The 15,899-nt window shown below is 34.5% G+C and overlaps 1 protein-coding gene across 2 annotated transcripts in view; it reads left to right on the forward strand.

Annotated features, from left to right (window-relative positions):
- The window catches only part of LOC129948782 (DE-cadherin), a 73,623-nt gene that overhangs the window by 8,600 nt on the left and 49,124 nt on the right, over nucleotides 1-15,899 (forward strand). For both annotated transcript variants that reach the window (XM_056059800.1, XM_056059801.1), the window contains exon 2: nucleotides 2,973-7,226. In XM_056059800.1, the coding sequence (XP_055915775.1) occupies nucleotides 2,973-6,857 (3,885 nt within the window). In that variant the 3' untranslated portion in view covers nucleotides 6,858-7,226. The remainder of the gene's footprint in view (nucleotides 1-2,972; nucleotides 7,227-15,899) is intronic.

Raw genomic sequence — 15,899 nt, forward strand, 5'->3', positions numbered from 1 at the left:
AATAACAACAAATTAATTTATAACACTTTTTAATTATAAAATCAAAAGCACTACTATATTTATGAACACTCTATATCCAGAAAGTTTGAAATAATTGGTGCTCACCGGGAAAAGTAAGGTATAACTTCAAGCTAAAGTAACGTTATAATTTTTTTTATAAGAATTTTCGTTATTTAAATAACTGACAATCTAATAAAATGTGACCAGCAGTGCTATTTTTATGAACACAACTGTATATATAAAAGTTGTCTCAATCAAATTATTTTTACTGCTTTTCGACTTTAATATGTATCATCTTACTGTTCATAATCTTTAAGCACTGATCAACAGTCAAATTCTACAAATGCACTGGTTTTAAAAAAACAATAATGATTTCAGCTGTTCAAAACATTTGCAACTAGTGGCCATTTCTCTTTTCGTTTCATTTTGATAACGGTTAATTTGGTTTATTTTGAGTTTGGTAAGTTTGTGTATGTTTATATTTCCACAATAAAAATGCACGTCTTGTTAGTTTCGTTGTCTTTTCTAGAATGATAGATATCGTGGAGTCGCCACAGTACTCCCCTTCCAATCTTCAAGTTGCAAAACGTAAAGGAAGTCGAATTGTGCGGCCTTTGCGATTCGTCCTAATTATAACTGGAGCTGGTGATGATTCTTCACTTGAATTGGTTTCCTGAGAGCTTCTATTTGGTAACGAATCATCTGGTGTATCAATGGTGTCATAATTTATTGTATGTGCTGGTTTAATTCGATCAATGGACACATTTATAGTTTAATTGTTTTTCAAAACCTTGAAAACTTTTGCCGATTTTTCTTCAACCTTGTAAGGTCCATCATATGGTGGTGTTAAAGAAGGTCTGAGAGTGTCATTGCGAATGAAGACGTGAGTTGCATTTTAGAGATTTGAGAAAATGAATACATGTAGCTTGATTTGTTTAGTTAGTTTTGGTCCGGGCTTTCGATTTTAAGATAAATTCTTCTTAAATTAAATAAAAAGATTTTGTTTTAAAAATGGCGGGATATAAATATTCATCGAATGTAAAATCTAAAATTTTGAGCGATTTTAAAAAAGGAGCATCACAAAAAGATATTTCTAAAAATTTTCCATTCACAAATCAACTATTTGTAGAATCATCAAAAGTGGAAGGTGTTATGTCAACAGAGACGAAAGTTCTCCAAGCACCACGGCAAAGATGATTGAAAAATAACAAATTTCTTCCGAAGAAACCGTACGGCATCATCCAGGGAAGCAAAAATTGAACTTAGGTTACCCATTGACCTATCAACTATCAGACGCCGCGCACTGCAGGCTGGATTGCGTGGTTTTCAAATAGCAAAAGAGCCATTTATTTAAAAAAAAATGTAAAAGCTCGTTTGCTTTTGCTAAAACTCATCTCAATTGGAGTCCCCAAGAATGGGAAAGGGTCTTATTTTCTGACGAATCAAAGTTCAAAATGCACGGATTGGTTATAAAACAACATGTCAGGAAGCCAAATCTAAAATACACTAAAGATACGGTCAAACATGGAGGTGGTTCAATGTTGGTCTTGAGTCGCTTCTCCGGCAAAGGAATCGGGCCAATTCGACAAGTGGAGGACATTATGAAGTCTGAAGACTGTGTAGATATCCTTTGTAACACCATGCTGCCTTATGCCCATTGTGAAATGAACGTTCCAACACGACAATGATCTCAAAAATAAGTCGAAGTTGGTCATAAAGTGTATTACAGAAAAACATATTGAGGATTTACCACGACCAGCCCAATTCCCCGACCAAACCCAACAGAAAATCTGTAGGAAATTGTGAAGAGAAGAATTGGAAAAAAGATTTTAAGCACAAAAGTGACCTATTCGCTGGAATTCAGAGGTAGTTGAATGACTTTTAAAAACGGTTATTAACTACCTTCGATGCCCAGAAGATAAACAGCCGTTGTGAAAAATAAAGAGTACGCAATTAAATATTAACATTTCCTTGCCTTGAAGTAAGAAAATAGTTTGAAATTTAGTTATGAGGTCTAAATTGCAAATGTTTTGCACAGTAATTTTACCAACTGTTAAAGTATTTAGTTATTTATTTTTTGTTTAAGTCAAGGGTGTTTATTTGTTTCCAACAATTATAACGTAATATCAAAAAAGTTTGGAAAACTAAAGAAAGAATTTTGCTGTTTGATTTTCTAAACAATTTTTTAAATGAAAAATGCTGGAGGTTCTAGTTGCAAATGTTTTGCACAATTGGGAATGAAATGTTTTGTTTAATTTATTCTATAAGCATTTATAAATAATACTTTAATTTAATAGACATTATGAGAAAAGGTAAAATTTGGTCTTAATGAAGGGATCAAAAAAAAAAATAGTTTACGTTTGTTTCTTATAAAAAAATGTTAAAAACAAGGAATACACAAAAACTTAAAAGTAAGTAAGTTAGCAATATATTGTTGTTAACCTTTTAGTGTTATGACTGCTGCAAGGTATCGTTGTATGGAGTCGTCAAGACGCTAGCATTGTTTTTAAAGCATTTCCTTCCATGATTTTTCAACAACGCCTTCCAAACCATCCCTTTGATATCTATTCACAGATTCTCTTTTAGATAAGATTAGGTCAAAAAACTGTAAGATCAATAAAAGAATTCCGTCAAGTTTGCACTGCCACTTTAAAATTTCAGGAAAATAATAACACTGTTCGATAAGATTTTGTTCCTGGCATTCAAATTGCACTTTTCCAATCCCCTTTGATAGCTTTAATTCTGATCTGGCTTTAAAATTACTCCCTCATTAAATGTTTTTGAGATATTACTTTTCAAAATTATAAGAAAATCATACAACACTTGTTGGATTCCTTTTCAATTTTACCATGAATTTTTATAAGCATACTGAACAATAACATGAATTTACATTTTTTGCCAAAAATATATCTGTCGATAAATTGAATTTAAGTTTAAAAAAAATCCTAACTTTTTTCTTTTTTTTTTTCTAGCCCGATGCTATCGTGATGCGAATATCTGCGACCGATTTGGATGATGGCGACAACAGTATTATAGAATATGAAATTTTGAGCGAACGTGACTTTCAATATTTCCGAATCGACAAAGCTGCCGGAATAATATACCTTAATCGAGCCATTGACAAACGTCCTGGTCAGTATTACACAATTACAGTACGAGCCTATAACATAGTTCCAGATCCACCACAGGATGCACAAATTGAAGTGCGAATTCGAGTAATAGAATCAAGTAAAAAACCACCATCATTCATAAATCCCATCGAAACTACCATTTCTCTTAAGGAAGATTTTAAAGAATATTCCCAACCGATTGCCACTCTGAAAGCTGTTTCTAATGTACCTGATAAACCAGAAGTTATTTTCGAACTGATTACCGGTCGCACAGAACAAACCAATAGCAAAAACACATTTGTCTTCAACCAGATTGGAAATACCGTCTCGATAAGTTTGGGCAAAACTCTTGATTATGAGGCTATCACGGATTACACTCTGACGATGTCAGTGCGGAATATCTACGACCTGGTAGCGGAACATGTAATAAAAATAAAAATTGAAGATGTTAACGATAACATTCCTTTCTTTACGGAGGTCAAAACGGGGACAATTTTGGAAAACGAACCAGCAGGAACGCCTGTAATGCAAGTGCGAGCTTTCGATATGGACGGAACAGAAGCAAACAATATTGTTTCGTTCGAGTTAGCTGACAACAAAGAGTTCTTTGCCATCGATGCACATACAGGTAACATAACAGCCCTGACAACGTTCGATCGAGAGGAGCGGGACTTCTATAACGTTAAGGTGATTGCAAGTGATAACTCGCCATCGGCGCTCTATAAGAATGGAGAACCTAATCGTGGACAGCAAGTCTTTCGAATTGAAATTGCCGATAAGAACGACCACAAACCGCACTTCCAAAGACCGGAGTATCTGGCTGAAAAACTTGCCGAGGATGCTAACATTAATTATATAGTTATCGAGGTGACAGCAGTTGATGAAGATAATGCTTCACAAATCGTATACACCATCGAAAGTGGAAATGTGGGCGAATCATTTAAAATTGAAGCAAAAACCGGAAAGATTACCGTTAACAATCGTTTGGATTACGAAAAAATCACTGAATATGTTCTTAAGATTCGAGCGTTTGATGGAATTTACGATGATTATGCTACAGTGACGATTAAAATCGAAAATGTCAACGACAATCCTCCAGAGTTCAAGGAAAAGTACAGCAAGACCATTCAGGAAGAACAAGTTCCAGATGATTGCATTCTGGAAATTGAAGCTTTCGATCCAGATATAAAGGATCCCTTGGCTGATCAGCAAATCAAGTACTCAGTGACAAAGGAAGAACAGAAAAAGTTGTTAACTATCGATGATAAGGGATGTTTACGACTGATCCAGCCCCTCGACCGAGATCTTCCTAATGGTCACAAAAACTGGCAAGTCCTGATTTCAGCAACCGATGAAAATGGAAATGGTTTAAAGACTGCAACACCAGTAACCATAACCTTACAAGACATCAATGATAATGCACCGTTTTTAACAAATAAGATGCCAGTTATATGGCAGGAAAATCGAAACCCAGGACAAGTTGTGCAGCTGCAAGCTAATGATTATGACGAACCACAGAATGGGCCACCATTTACGTATGGCATTGACCCGGGATCTTCTCCAGACATTAAAACTAAATTCTCCATTGACAACGACTATTTGTTTGCGAATGTTCAGTTCGATCGAGAGGAGCAGAAAGAGTACTTCATTCCTATTCGTATCAGTGACTCGGGAACTCCCAAGCAAAGTAATGTCAGTATTCTTCATCTCATCATAGGTGACGTCAATGATAACGCCATGAGTGCAGGATCTAGTAGCATATTCATCTACAATTACATGGGGAAAGCTCCCGATACAGAAATTGGTCGGGTATTTGTCGATGATCCAGATGACTGGGATTTGGATGACAAAACATTCGAATGGCGGGATAAAGCCGAAGAGGGTGAAAGATATTTTTACCTTAATCCAAGTAGCGGAATGATAACAATGAGAGAAGGTATTCCAAGTGGCCATTATGATCTTTACTTCAGGGTGACAGAAGAATCTACTTTTATACCACGGCATTCAGTTGAAGCAGAAGTATCCATCATAATCAAAGAAATCCCAGAAGAAGCAGTCGATAAAAGTGGTTCCATTCGCTTTGTGAATATAACAAAAGAAGAATTTATCTCAGTTCCACGCTACGCGGGTCCAAATGAACTAAGTTTGAAGGATCAACTTCAGAAGAGTCTTGCAAAATTGTTCAATATATCTTTGGAGAATGTGGATGTGTTTACAGTGCTAGAGCATGCACATCGGACACTCGATGTAAGATTCTCAGCACACGGCAGTCCCTACTATGCACCAGAGAAGCTGAATGCTATGGTTGCGCAAAATCAGAGGAAAATCGAGAACGAATTGGATCTAGAAATGCTTATGGTCAATATAGACGAGTGCCTTATCGAAAAGTTTAAATGCGAAGCTTCCTGTACGAATATCCTACACAAGTCAAATGTGCCCTACATGATTTACTCAAATACGACGTCCTTTGTGGGGGTTAATGCGTTTATTGAAGCCGAATGCGTGTGTGAAGAAAGGGTCAGGAGACATTGTTTAAATGGAGGCACTCTTAATGATGACGATATCTGCCAATGCTTGGAAGGATTTAATGGGCCGCATTGCGAACTTGTTTTGATAGGCTTCTATGGCACTGGTTATGCGATGTACCAGCCCGTGTCACCATGTGATAATACGAAAATTTCCATGGAAATCTCTCCGCAAACAGATACTGGACTCATTATGTACATTGGACCACTGAACTATAACCCGCTGCTGCCAATTTCGGACTTCCTTTCACTTGAACTAGTTAAGGGATATCCGGTGCTAATTGTTGATTACGGTTCTGGGGCAATACGAATCGAACACCGTCACATACAATTGCAAAGTGGAAGGACTTACGCTTTAGATATCGTTTTACAAAGCACAAGTATTGAAATGACAGTAGACAACTGCAAGCTGTCAACTTGCATGAGCTTAGGAGCTCCGCAAGGTCCCAACGAGTTCCTTAACGTAAATGCTCCGCTTCAACTGGGTGGAACTCCAATCGATTTAGAAAGACTTGGTAAACAACTCAATTGGACACACATTCCCAAAACGACCGGATACTTCGGTTGTATTCGAAATTTGACTGTTGATGGCCACACATATAATTTGGGAACACCGTCAGTTTTTAAAAATGTCGACCCAGGATGCCAACCTTTTGTGGCAGGGGCTGTTTCATTTGGTATAGATCGAAATTTCATCATAGCGCTCTTGATCTGTATTGCCCTAATGCTGATAATTCTGCTAGCTGTTGTTGTGCAGAAAAAACAGAAAAACGGATGGCACGAAAAAGACATTGACGATATCCGAGAAACTATTATCAACTACGAGGACGAAGGTGGCGGTGAACGAGACACAGATTATGATCTTAACGTGCTACGCTCTCAGCCCTTCTATGAAGACAAGATTTACAAGGATAACATGCATCCGATGCAAGATAGCAATGATATCCCCGACATTGGGGGCTTCTTAGGCGATAAGAAAGAAAACTGTGACAAAGATTCGGGCGCGTATCCCGTCGACGATGTGCGACATTACGCGTACGAAGGTGACGGCAACAGTGACGGTAGCTTATCTAGTTTAGCGTCGTGCACAGACGACGGCGATCTCAATTTCGACTATCTGTCGAATTTCGGGCCGCGATTCAGAAAATTGGCCGACATGTACGGTGAAGAGCCCTCCGATACAGACTCAAATGTCGACGACGACCAGGGCTGGCGGATATAGTTAAAATAGTTTTTGAATAAATAAAATTTCATTAAGGACTTCTAATATAATTAAGATTAAAAGAAATAAACTATATGTACATTTAGGTTAGAAAAAAGAAAATGAGAAACGGAGTGGAAATATATTATTGAATAGTATTTGCCATCCAAGTGAGAAAGAAAGGAAAATAAAAGAAATTATTTTTTAAATATTTTATACAAGAAAAGAATTTGTTTATATTGAAAATAACCTTCAATTCTTGGCAGTTATGATTTTTCGGTTAACATCGGTTGTTCGGTGGTTCTTCGTTGGTGGCAAATTAAAGGATTTTTTGTGGAATATCAGCATTATGGATGGAGGAAGAGCAGTATGCACCCTATCCAGTTGCTTGTAAGTATTATTATTTGAAAATATAATTTTCCAAAGTTAAGGTTACATATTAAACCAATTTAAGGATTATAGTTTGACACTCTTACCAAAAGGTTTTACGAAGATATTTCGGATTACAGGTACTTGGAGTAAATAGTTCCTAGTTTATGCTTTGCATATTTAAATTTTCCACACTTTTAGCTAAAATACATAATATTTTGAATGCAGCGAGGTGTATGTTATGATGTACATGCATATAAATATAGCTAACTATGTGTGATAAGCTTTTGACTTATCTTGAAAAATGTAAATTCAAATATTTTCGATGTAATGCACAGAGGTACTTAAAACTTTAGGATGTTACAATTGTATAGATTTGGTTCAAGCGATTATTTGTTTGATTATGCTTTCTGTAAACAGATTATAGAATATAATGGATATATTTTAACTGTTACTTTATCATTAAATTGCTAACAAGATTCTGTGTTAATCACACATCAATATGTGGTACATAATACAAAAATGCATCTCTTCTATCAATTTTACAACTTCTTACTATTTCTTTGAAAACTTTACTACATATAATTATTTCACTGCCCCTTTCAGTGCTTTTAATTTATCTTCATTTCTATAAACAAACAAAAATCAGTCACAGCATTATTCTGAATTTTTTAATTAAACCATCACTCAAGTGCAGCATTGGCGCGGACAATCAAGAACTTTTAATTAAGTAAAGAGATGAATCGCACTTGAAAAAGTCAGACAGCGCCGGCCGCCGCGCTGCAGCCGCCACCGTCAAAGATTAATGCAAGTCGTTTACTCAATTAAATTGTTTCAAATACATTTCAGTTCTTTTAGTTTTTTATTTTTTCTTAGTGCGCTTTTATGTAGAATACAAATTTCTATATGTGTTTTCAAACTCAAATCAAAAAGGGAGATATAAAGGGAATAAGAAAAGTATGCTTCCTATAAAAAAAACATCATTCGCTCCCTTGAGCTGCAAGTCTCATATAATCTCAAATTGGTTTATCTGGATTGGTCTGACCCCGTGATGTAAAGTGCAGTAAAATGCTTCTTGTTTGCTGAATGCATCTATAGACATTCGAAGATTGTAGAAAATTAAAAAAAATTGATAAGATTTAACTAATCTATTTAATTTAACTTATGTATTTAAATAAGGCAATCGCTCAAATTGGATGAAAATGTAAAGATTGAAAAATTTGTTTGAGATTCTTTAAATAAAACAAATGATCTAATCACAAGATAAATTAACTAAGAACGAATATGAGTCATACTTTTGGTTCACTTTGAATCGAAAAAGAACAAAAATAATTTGTGTATGGCAGCCTTCTGCCAAAGGTGGACTTTGTTTTCTTGGAGCCATAAATTATTATTTTTCACATCCGGACTTGAGTGGACAAATAATAATAAGACGTTGAGCATGTGATGCTTGAAATGCACCTGCGTCTTCTTAGGTGAGTCTTTATTTCTTTGTTTTTTTTTTTTTTTTTTTTTATGTTGTTGCTGCCATCTGTTGCTTTGCTTTTTTCTAACGTGAGTATCTCAAGACCGGTTTAGAGAGTTCGTTTATGTTTGTTTTATTATGTTCCAAACGATGTTCTTTGCAGGTAAAAGATCATGAGCCCCGATATTGTTTTTTATTTTTGTTGTATTCATTGTTAAGGGAACATAATTATGTGCCTTGTAAAAATTTGTTTGTAGGAAAAATTGATATTTCTAATCTTAAATCCAAAAAGGGTGAATTTCATACCGTATTGTCGAAATTAGTGCATCTTAAGTTAATAGGACGACTGATTTTAAAATTTCTCTGCCAAGGTCTGTTACAGTTGATGAATAAAGAATCTGGCAGATTTTGCATGGAAATAACAGGATTTTAAAACTACTGTGGAAATAGCTCAACGCATCGTTTTTAAAAAGGGAATAATTTATAATTTGTAAAATAAATGCTTAAAAACAAAATTTGATTTCTTATGACTATAGTGATGGCATGTAAGGTGGGTTACCTGTAGTAGTCGCCCACTAAGGTGCCAGTTAAAGCTATGATTGAAATCGATCCGGGAAATTTTTAAATCGATATTTGACGGTGTTTTCCTTTGATTAGAAATGAAAATTATGTACTGATCGATCGGAAATCAAACATAGAATATTTTTGAGAAAAAAAGTGCAATTACGCGTTTATTTTTCTTTAAAAATGTATTTTAATAATTTCCGGCCGGAAATTCATTTTCCTGAACAGCTGATACTTTTATGTTCAAAAGTGAAACGAATCGTTCCACTGATTTGTGTCCAATTTAACACAATTAAAAAAATCAGTAAAATTTTGTCGGTGACTTTCAACCAAGAAATTTGTTTCAATGAGAGAAATGTTTAATGATTGCTATAAACAAAATGTCAAAAAAATTCCAAAGGTTTGTTTTCAATGATGAAAACCAATGATAGGTATAACTGGCGCCTAACTCTTACATTTAATAATAATAATGAATATGCAATTCATAACAGTGATACACAAAAACTGAATATTGGTGGGAAGTAAAGCCTCAACTATAATATACCTAAACGAGCTTAAGCCAGCTTAAGGGAACGAACCAATACGCAGCCTTATATGTCACTAACCATAATAGACGTTCTTCCCAGTTTCGTTAAATTTCGCTAACTTTCGCGCAATTACGCAAGAGCCATTTAAATGGCTCGAGCTTAAGCAAATGTCAAATTTGAAATGCATTTCATTTGACATTTGCTTAAGTTACTTTTTGTTTGACGATAACTTCTGATAACTTTTCGTTCGGTTTTGACATTAGCTTACATTCGGTTAAGTCTATTATAGGCTTAACTTTTTTAAGTATTTTTGGATTATTTACTATTTTTTTTTAGAGTTTTTGTCCCTAAAATAATAATTATTTTGTGGATAAATCAATGAATTATGAACTTGTATAAAACACAAGGAAATTTCCTTAATCCTGAGTATTCGATCCCTCACCGATTTACCCGGAAAATCAGTCAAATTACTGGGTTTCGTTTTGTACACCTTCTGCTTGACATAACCAAATAAAAAAAATATGATGCAGTCTGGCCAGATGACCTTGACGGTCAGCAAAATGTGGAGTTTGGATGTTTTCGGTGGAGCCCCGCCATAACGGGTCTGGCTATATGGCTAGTAGCTCCATATCGCTGGAACCAAATGTTGTTCATTTATTGTAGTACCCGTGGCATGTTGGTTAGTGCGTTGGACTGTCTTGAGGTCTTGTGTTCAATCCTTGCCTGTGAAATCTTAAGATTTGTTCACGGCATTGCCTCTTGCGAGGAATTGACAAATCCTCCAAGAGTAAATATTGTTTATTCTCAATTTAGCTGTTCGGATTCGTTCGGATTTGGCTTAAAATTGTAGGTCCCCTCCATCCCTGACAACATTACTTGCATACATACAGGAACAATGACAGTTAGTGTTACACCGTTTTCTTCAAAGAAGTATGGCCCGAAAATACCACTTTATTAAATTGCGCACCACACAATTTGGGTGCAGTTTTATTGCATGAAGCATTTATGGATGTAATTCACTCCAAATGTGGCAATTTTAATTGTTCATATTGCCGTTTAGGTCAAAATGGGCCTCTTCAGGTATGAACAAACAATTAATTAATGTGTTGTCTTCTTCGGCGATTGCAATAATTTTTCGGCAGAATTCCAAGCGAACCGGACATCCTGTGGGTTCAACTTGCTTGTAATTTGGAGTTTGTACGGAAACAACTAACTCCAATTTGCCCCCACAAATTTCGAGTCGACTGAAAATCATGGTACTGTTAGACTATTCTTTAGTATCCCAAGCATTCATTTTGCCCAATATAAACAGTAACCTGCACCCTGTATGATAATAAAGAAGTGCTACAACGTATTTTATTCTTCAATTGTTTGTGATACATAATTGTTTACTTGAGACAAACCGTAGAACTTAACATACGATACGACTTCTGAAGACTCAATTGGCCAACTACTAAAGTTTAGGCTGCCGACTACTATACATACACAAGATTCATATTTTTCCGTCAATTATTGCAAATAGTTATTTTTCATGGCGAATAAACGGGAAGAAAAAATAGCGTTAAAATAAAGACACTCCAAATATTGAGAAAAATAATTTTGTAGACAAAAATCAACAAACTTTGAGAAAGATTCAAAATAAAAATAAAGTTAAGTTGCCAACACTTACCCCATCACACTAAAACACATTAAATATTGGTTTTTGTGTACTTTTGTGTAATGTAAAAATGAAAAATAATAGAAACCGAGAATTTAATTTAATTAAAAAAATAAATAAATTACATAGGTGGTGCAACAGTCTGTGGAAACTAGGGCCTAGTGACTTACAACTCTCAACCCATTCCTGTGTGCGAGTTACGTCTTCGTCCGTCAGGGATTGTTGAATCCGAACGTCTAATTTGAGAAAGCACTTTTCATGGCAAGTATTACTCTTGGAAGTTTTGGCAGTACTCATGAAGAAAACTAGATGGCACACGCAGGGCTTGTTTCTTTAAATAAGCCTTAATTAATTTGTATAGATGCACCCCATCGAAATGTTCAATCAACAAACCAAATATTCTAATAAATATAAAAACAATTGTGTTTTCTGAAACTAAATCAATTTCTCAAAAGAAAATTAAACTGTTCGTTGAACCCAAACTTTACGGAATTGTAATTTTATTAAAAAATATAAATCCCAAGAAATAAAAACTGAAGTCCTTCTTATGTGCATACATACATCCATATATGTAAATAAATCACTAATTACGTTGGTGTTTAAAAATGTGATCCTTCCATCTTTAGTACCTTCTTGAATGCTCGTCTCCAGAATGACTAGTATATATTTCTGTTGTTTTTCAATAATCACTCTTAAGTTATTCATTGTAAGGCGTGCTAATAAAACAAACATTGAAGCCAATTTCAAACACATTGCATCGTAGCTATGGTTTTAAAGAATTTAAAACTTTTTCTTTTTTGAGAAAACGTCGCATCGTTCAAATCTATTTATGTTCAAAAACATAAATTTCGTTTTGAAAAAAGGGAATGCAATTTTTGTCCCAAAACGAAGACGAAGACTATAAACTTTGTTTTATGTTCAGTCAGTGTTCTTGTGTTATTTTTTAGAATATACTTTCCGAGTCATTATCCCATTTTGATGTAGCGTGCCATATGTTCATTTTGGAAAACACCAATGAGAGAAAGGGAATGGGATTGAACTGAACGCTTTGGCTTGAGTCTTCTGCAATAATATTTTATTTGGATGTGCAGGTTTGTACATTTTTTTTTATTTATTATGCGCGTTGCGTGTGTGCATGCATTTTGTTTTGGGAAGGGAATATCATTGCTACAGCAATGACTACTTCAAGAACAAGCCTATATGGCGAGGTTTTTTTTATAGAGCAAACTGTGGAACATTCAACAATGGGTATGTAAGGATATGAGCTATTGATATTTTGCGGTACAGTACACGGACATAATTAATGTATTCTTGTAAGTACGAGGGTTATTGGGTTCTTTTTGGTAAAAATAAAAAAAATCCTTCAATTTACAACCGACCTTTAGAGCCGGGATGGTTATTATTGGTCTCATATTTCACTTGAAGGGTTTCTGGAAAATTGTTCCATACTCGTAAATAAATGTAAAAGGGAAAGAAACAAGGCATTCTGCAAAGGACTTGTTTATGAAGTTCTTAGAATTTGTTTTGCTGAAACAATTATATGACCTGAAAATACTTAGATGAAAAGAAACTTACCTACCCACATACATGCGTATACATATGTATGTACCTACGTTGGTGTGTTTTAAAGTGTTTTTTATCAAGTGCTATTTAAGGTTATCGTACTCTTAGCCAAATCGAAAGTTAAATGGGCCTTGGAACAATAGTTAGTGGTGGTAGATACGAAAGGGTTATTAATTGCGTGAAACTCAAATAATTTCTTTTAACAAAAATATTTATGCAATAAACCGAGTGGTTCAAAACAAACACTCCATACTTTCCAAGTACCTACAAACTAAAAGAATATACACAATTTAATAACGAGATGAAAAAGGGAACACAAATTAGTTTTAAATATAGAACATATAAACTTAAGTTAAATGTTCAGGGACATTCAAGTACGAGCTTAAGAAATATCTTGAAGAACAAAAGCTTCCTATTAAGAGGCAGTATCGCTTTTCTAGCTATAGATTCACTGTTGGTATCATGGTTTATCTCACCGAACAGGGGAAAAAACTTTACATGGTTTTGATATTTTTGTGGCTTTTGATAGAGTTTGGCATCAAGCTGTCTTATCGAAAATGTTTGCATTTTGTGTTGATGAATCATTTCTTTGTTGGGTTAGAAATTACCTTTTGGACCCTCAATTCAAGTATTGGACGAGGATCAAAATAAATGCTAAGACCCTACTCTGTAATGCGTTTCGAAAGCCAATCCGATTCGAATCTGATATTCGATTCGTTTATGAATTCGTACTCTGTAAAATGTTCGAATCGAAGAAAACAATCAACTAGAACTTTTTCTATTTATAGAATAGATTTGCCGAGTCTTGAAGTATTTCTTATGAGATTTGTCAAAGCAAAAATACAAAAAAAGAATGAAACAAATCACAAAAAAGACGAGGAAAAACTTAAAACTAAAATTCAGTCATTATTATCACTTGAGAATTATTATCGTAATTACTTTTTTTTACACTTAACTGCTTTGCAATTGCCACATCTCTCTTTTTAATTCAAGCTTAGAAAATTTAAGCTGATTCTTTTTATAGTCATTTCGTTTTTTATGTTGAAATTTGGTGTTTTGTCAAGGTATACTTTTTTCCTTCAAGTCCTACGAATTCCACCATAATTTTAAATTGCTTTTGTTTGGTATGCACATTTTTCGCTGATGATTTCCTATATTGGAATTTATTTGCTTAAATTTTGAATAAAATTATGATTTCATTTATTTATATCACACAACTTAACACAATTTTCCTTTTGTGTCCTTAAAAAACGACCTTCGAATTGCAATTCGTTACCTCTTTTGGTGTAGAAACAAAATGTTGGTTTTTAAACGCTAATGACATTAGAAAACGCATTGCCAGGTACGAAAAATCCGAATGCGGATTTGTCATTCCGTAAGTACTAGATTTCCTATCCGTTTTAGAAATAGAGAGTACAAAATATACGTTTTCGGAAATATTTGCTTTCGAAACGCATTACAGAGTAGGGCCACAGGTGTGGCCCTGGGCTTAGTTTTGTCTCCGACACTTTCTTAAAAATTATCTTTTGTCTATAACTTCTAAACCACCAAATGGATGACAGTACGCTCAGCTTTTCATATTCGTTTCTAGATTATCTATGCTTGTTCCTCAAAGGGCAGCGTACGATAGGATCATTAAATTCTTATGTTTACAAAAACAGTGTAGAATTTAATTCTTCGAAGACTCAATGCTGTCTATTGTCGCAAAAGCGTGACCCTCCCTAATGCCACTATTCATGGGTGGTACTTGCATCGAGGAGACTGAACAGCTTTTAGTTCTAGGTTTGTGCATTACAAACAACTTGTTGTGATGCCAAAAATTCTGCTAAGTGTTTAAGTTTTCTCCGACGATGTAAGAAGTTTTTTACTCCTTCTGATCTGACCATAAGTTGTAAAGCCTATATTCACCTGAAACCCAAGTATAATTCTCATATCTGGGCAGGTGCACCAATAACCAATTTGAGTCTCTTGGACAGAATTCAGAATAGCTCTAAATATGATAGGTGAGCTTTTTCTAACTGAAACATTAAGCACATTCACAAAGCTAGTGACTCCGGAAAGCTAGTTAATCCGAAACTGTCATATTAATGACAAATACAAATATATAAAATAAGAAACATTTGTGTTTTCAGAACTTTAACATTTTTTTTTTAAACTCAATACAACCAAATAGAAGATATAATAAATACCGAAAGATTCATTTTATTTTGAATTCTTGTGTCCTTACCGATCAGCTTATTGTAAAACGTCAAAATCATTCTCCACTAACTTTGTAGCCGAATTTTGTACACTACGCCGCGCCGTAGGGGAAATTTTCAACCACTTTTGTAGTTAGATTTAGCCAATCAGAATACCTTGACTACGTAGCCACTAGCATTGTGAATGCGAGCAATATCTCCCACTGTATTGTGTTCTCCTTTCTAGCCTCAATTGGTAACAACAGCAATATCTCTTGAATTTGTTTAGTTTTTAAAAGGGCTGCACATTAATGCCTGGCTGAAAAAGAATGTTTTCTTTGGAAATAATATAGGTACAATTCTTTTTGAACGACTTTTTTGAACGCGTTTTCTATTTGCAAGCTAGAATTTGATAGAAAAATGACACGAGCTTTCTTCAAAAGCGTATAAATACATTCTAGTTGAAAGTTTATTTCTATATCTTTGTAATTTAAAAAAATAGTACCTTTTTGAAGGTTAACATTCCATTAATGTTCATTATATTTACTTATCCATGAACATGAACAAGTGAGAATATAAAAGTTATCAAGCGAAGTATGATATGGGGTAAAGCTTTATAGAAGTCACAAAATTCTAAAACGTGTTCAGAATCAATTAGTTGATTCTTTCATGTGAAATTCCTTTGATTTGTTTGAGTTGAGGTGTGCATGTACTCAGCTTCTTAGGTATATACAGAATATT

This window comes from Eupeodes corollae, chromosome 3 (genome assembly GCF_945859685.1).
Source record: "Eupeodes corollae chromosome 3, idEupCoro1.1, whole genome shotgun sequence".
NCBI classification, from domain to species: domain Eukaryota; kingdom Metazoa; phylum Arthropoda; class Insecta; order Diptera; family Syrphidae; genus Eupeodes; species Eupeodes corollae.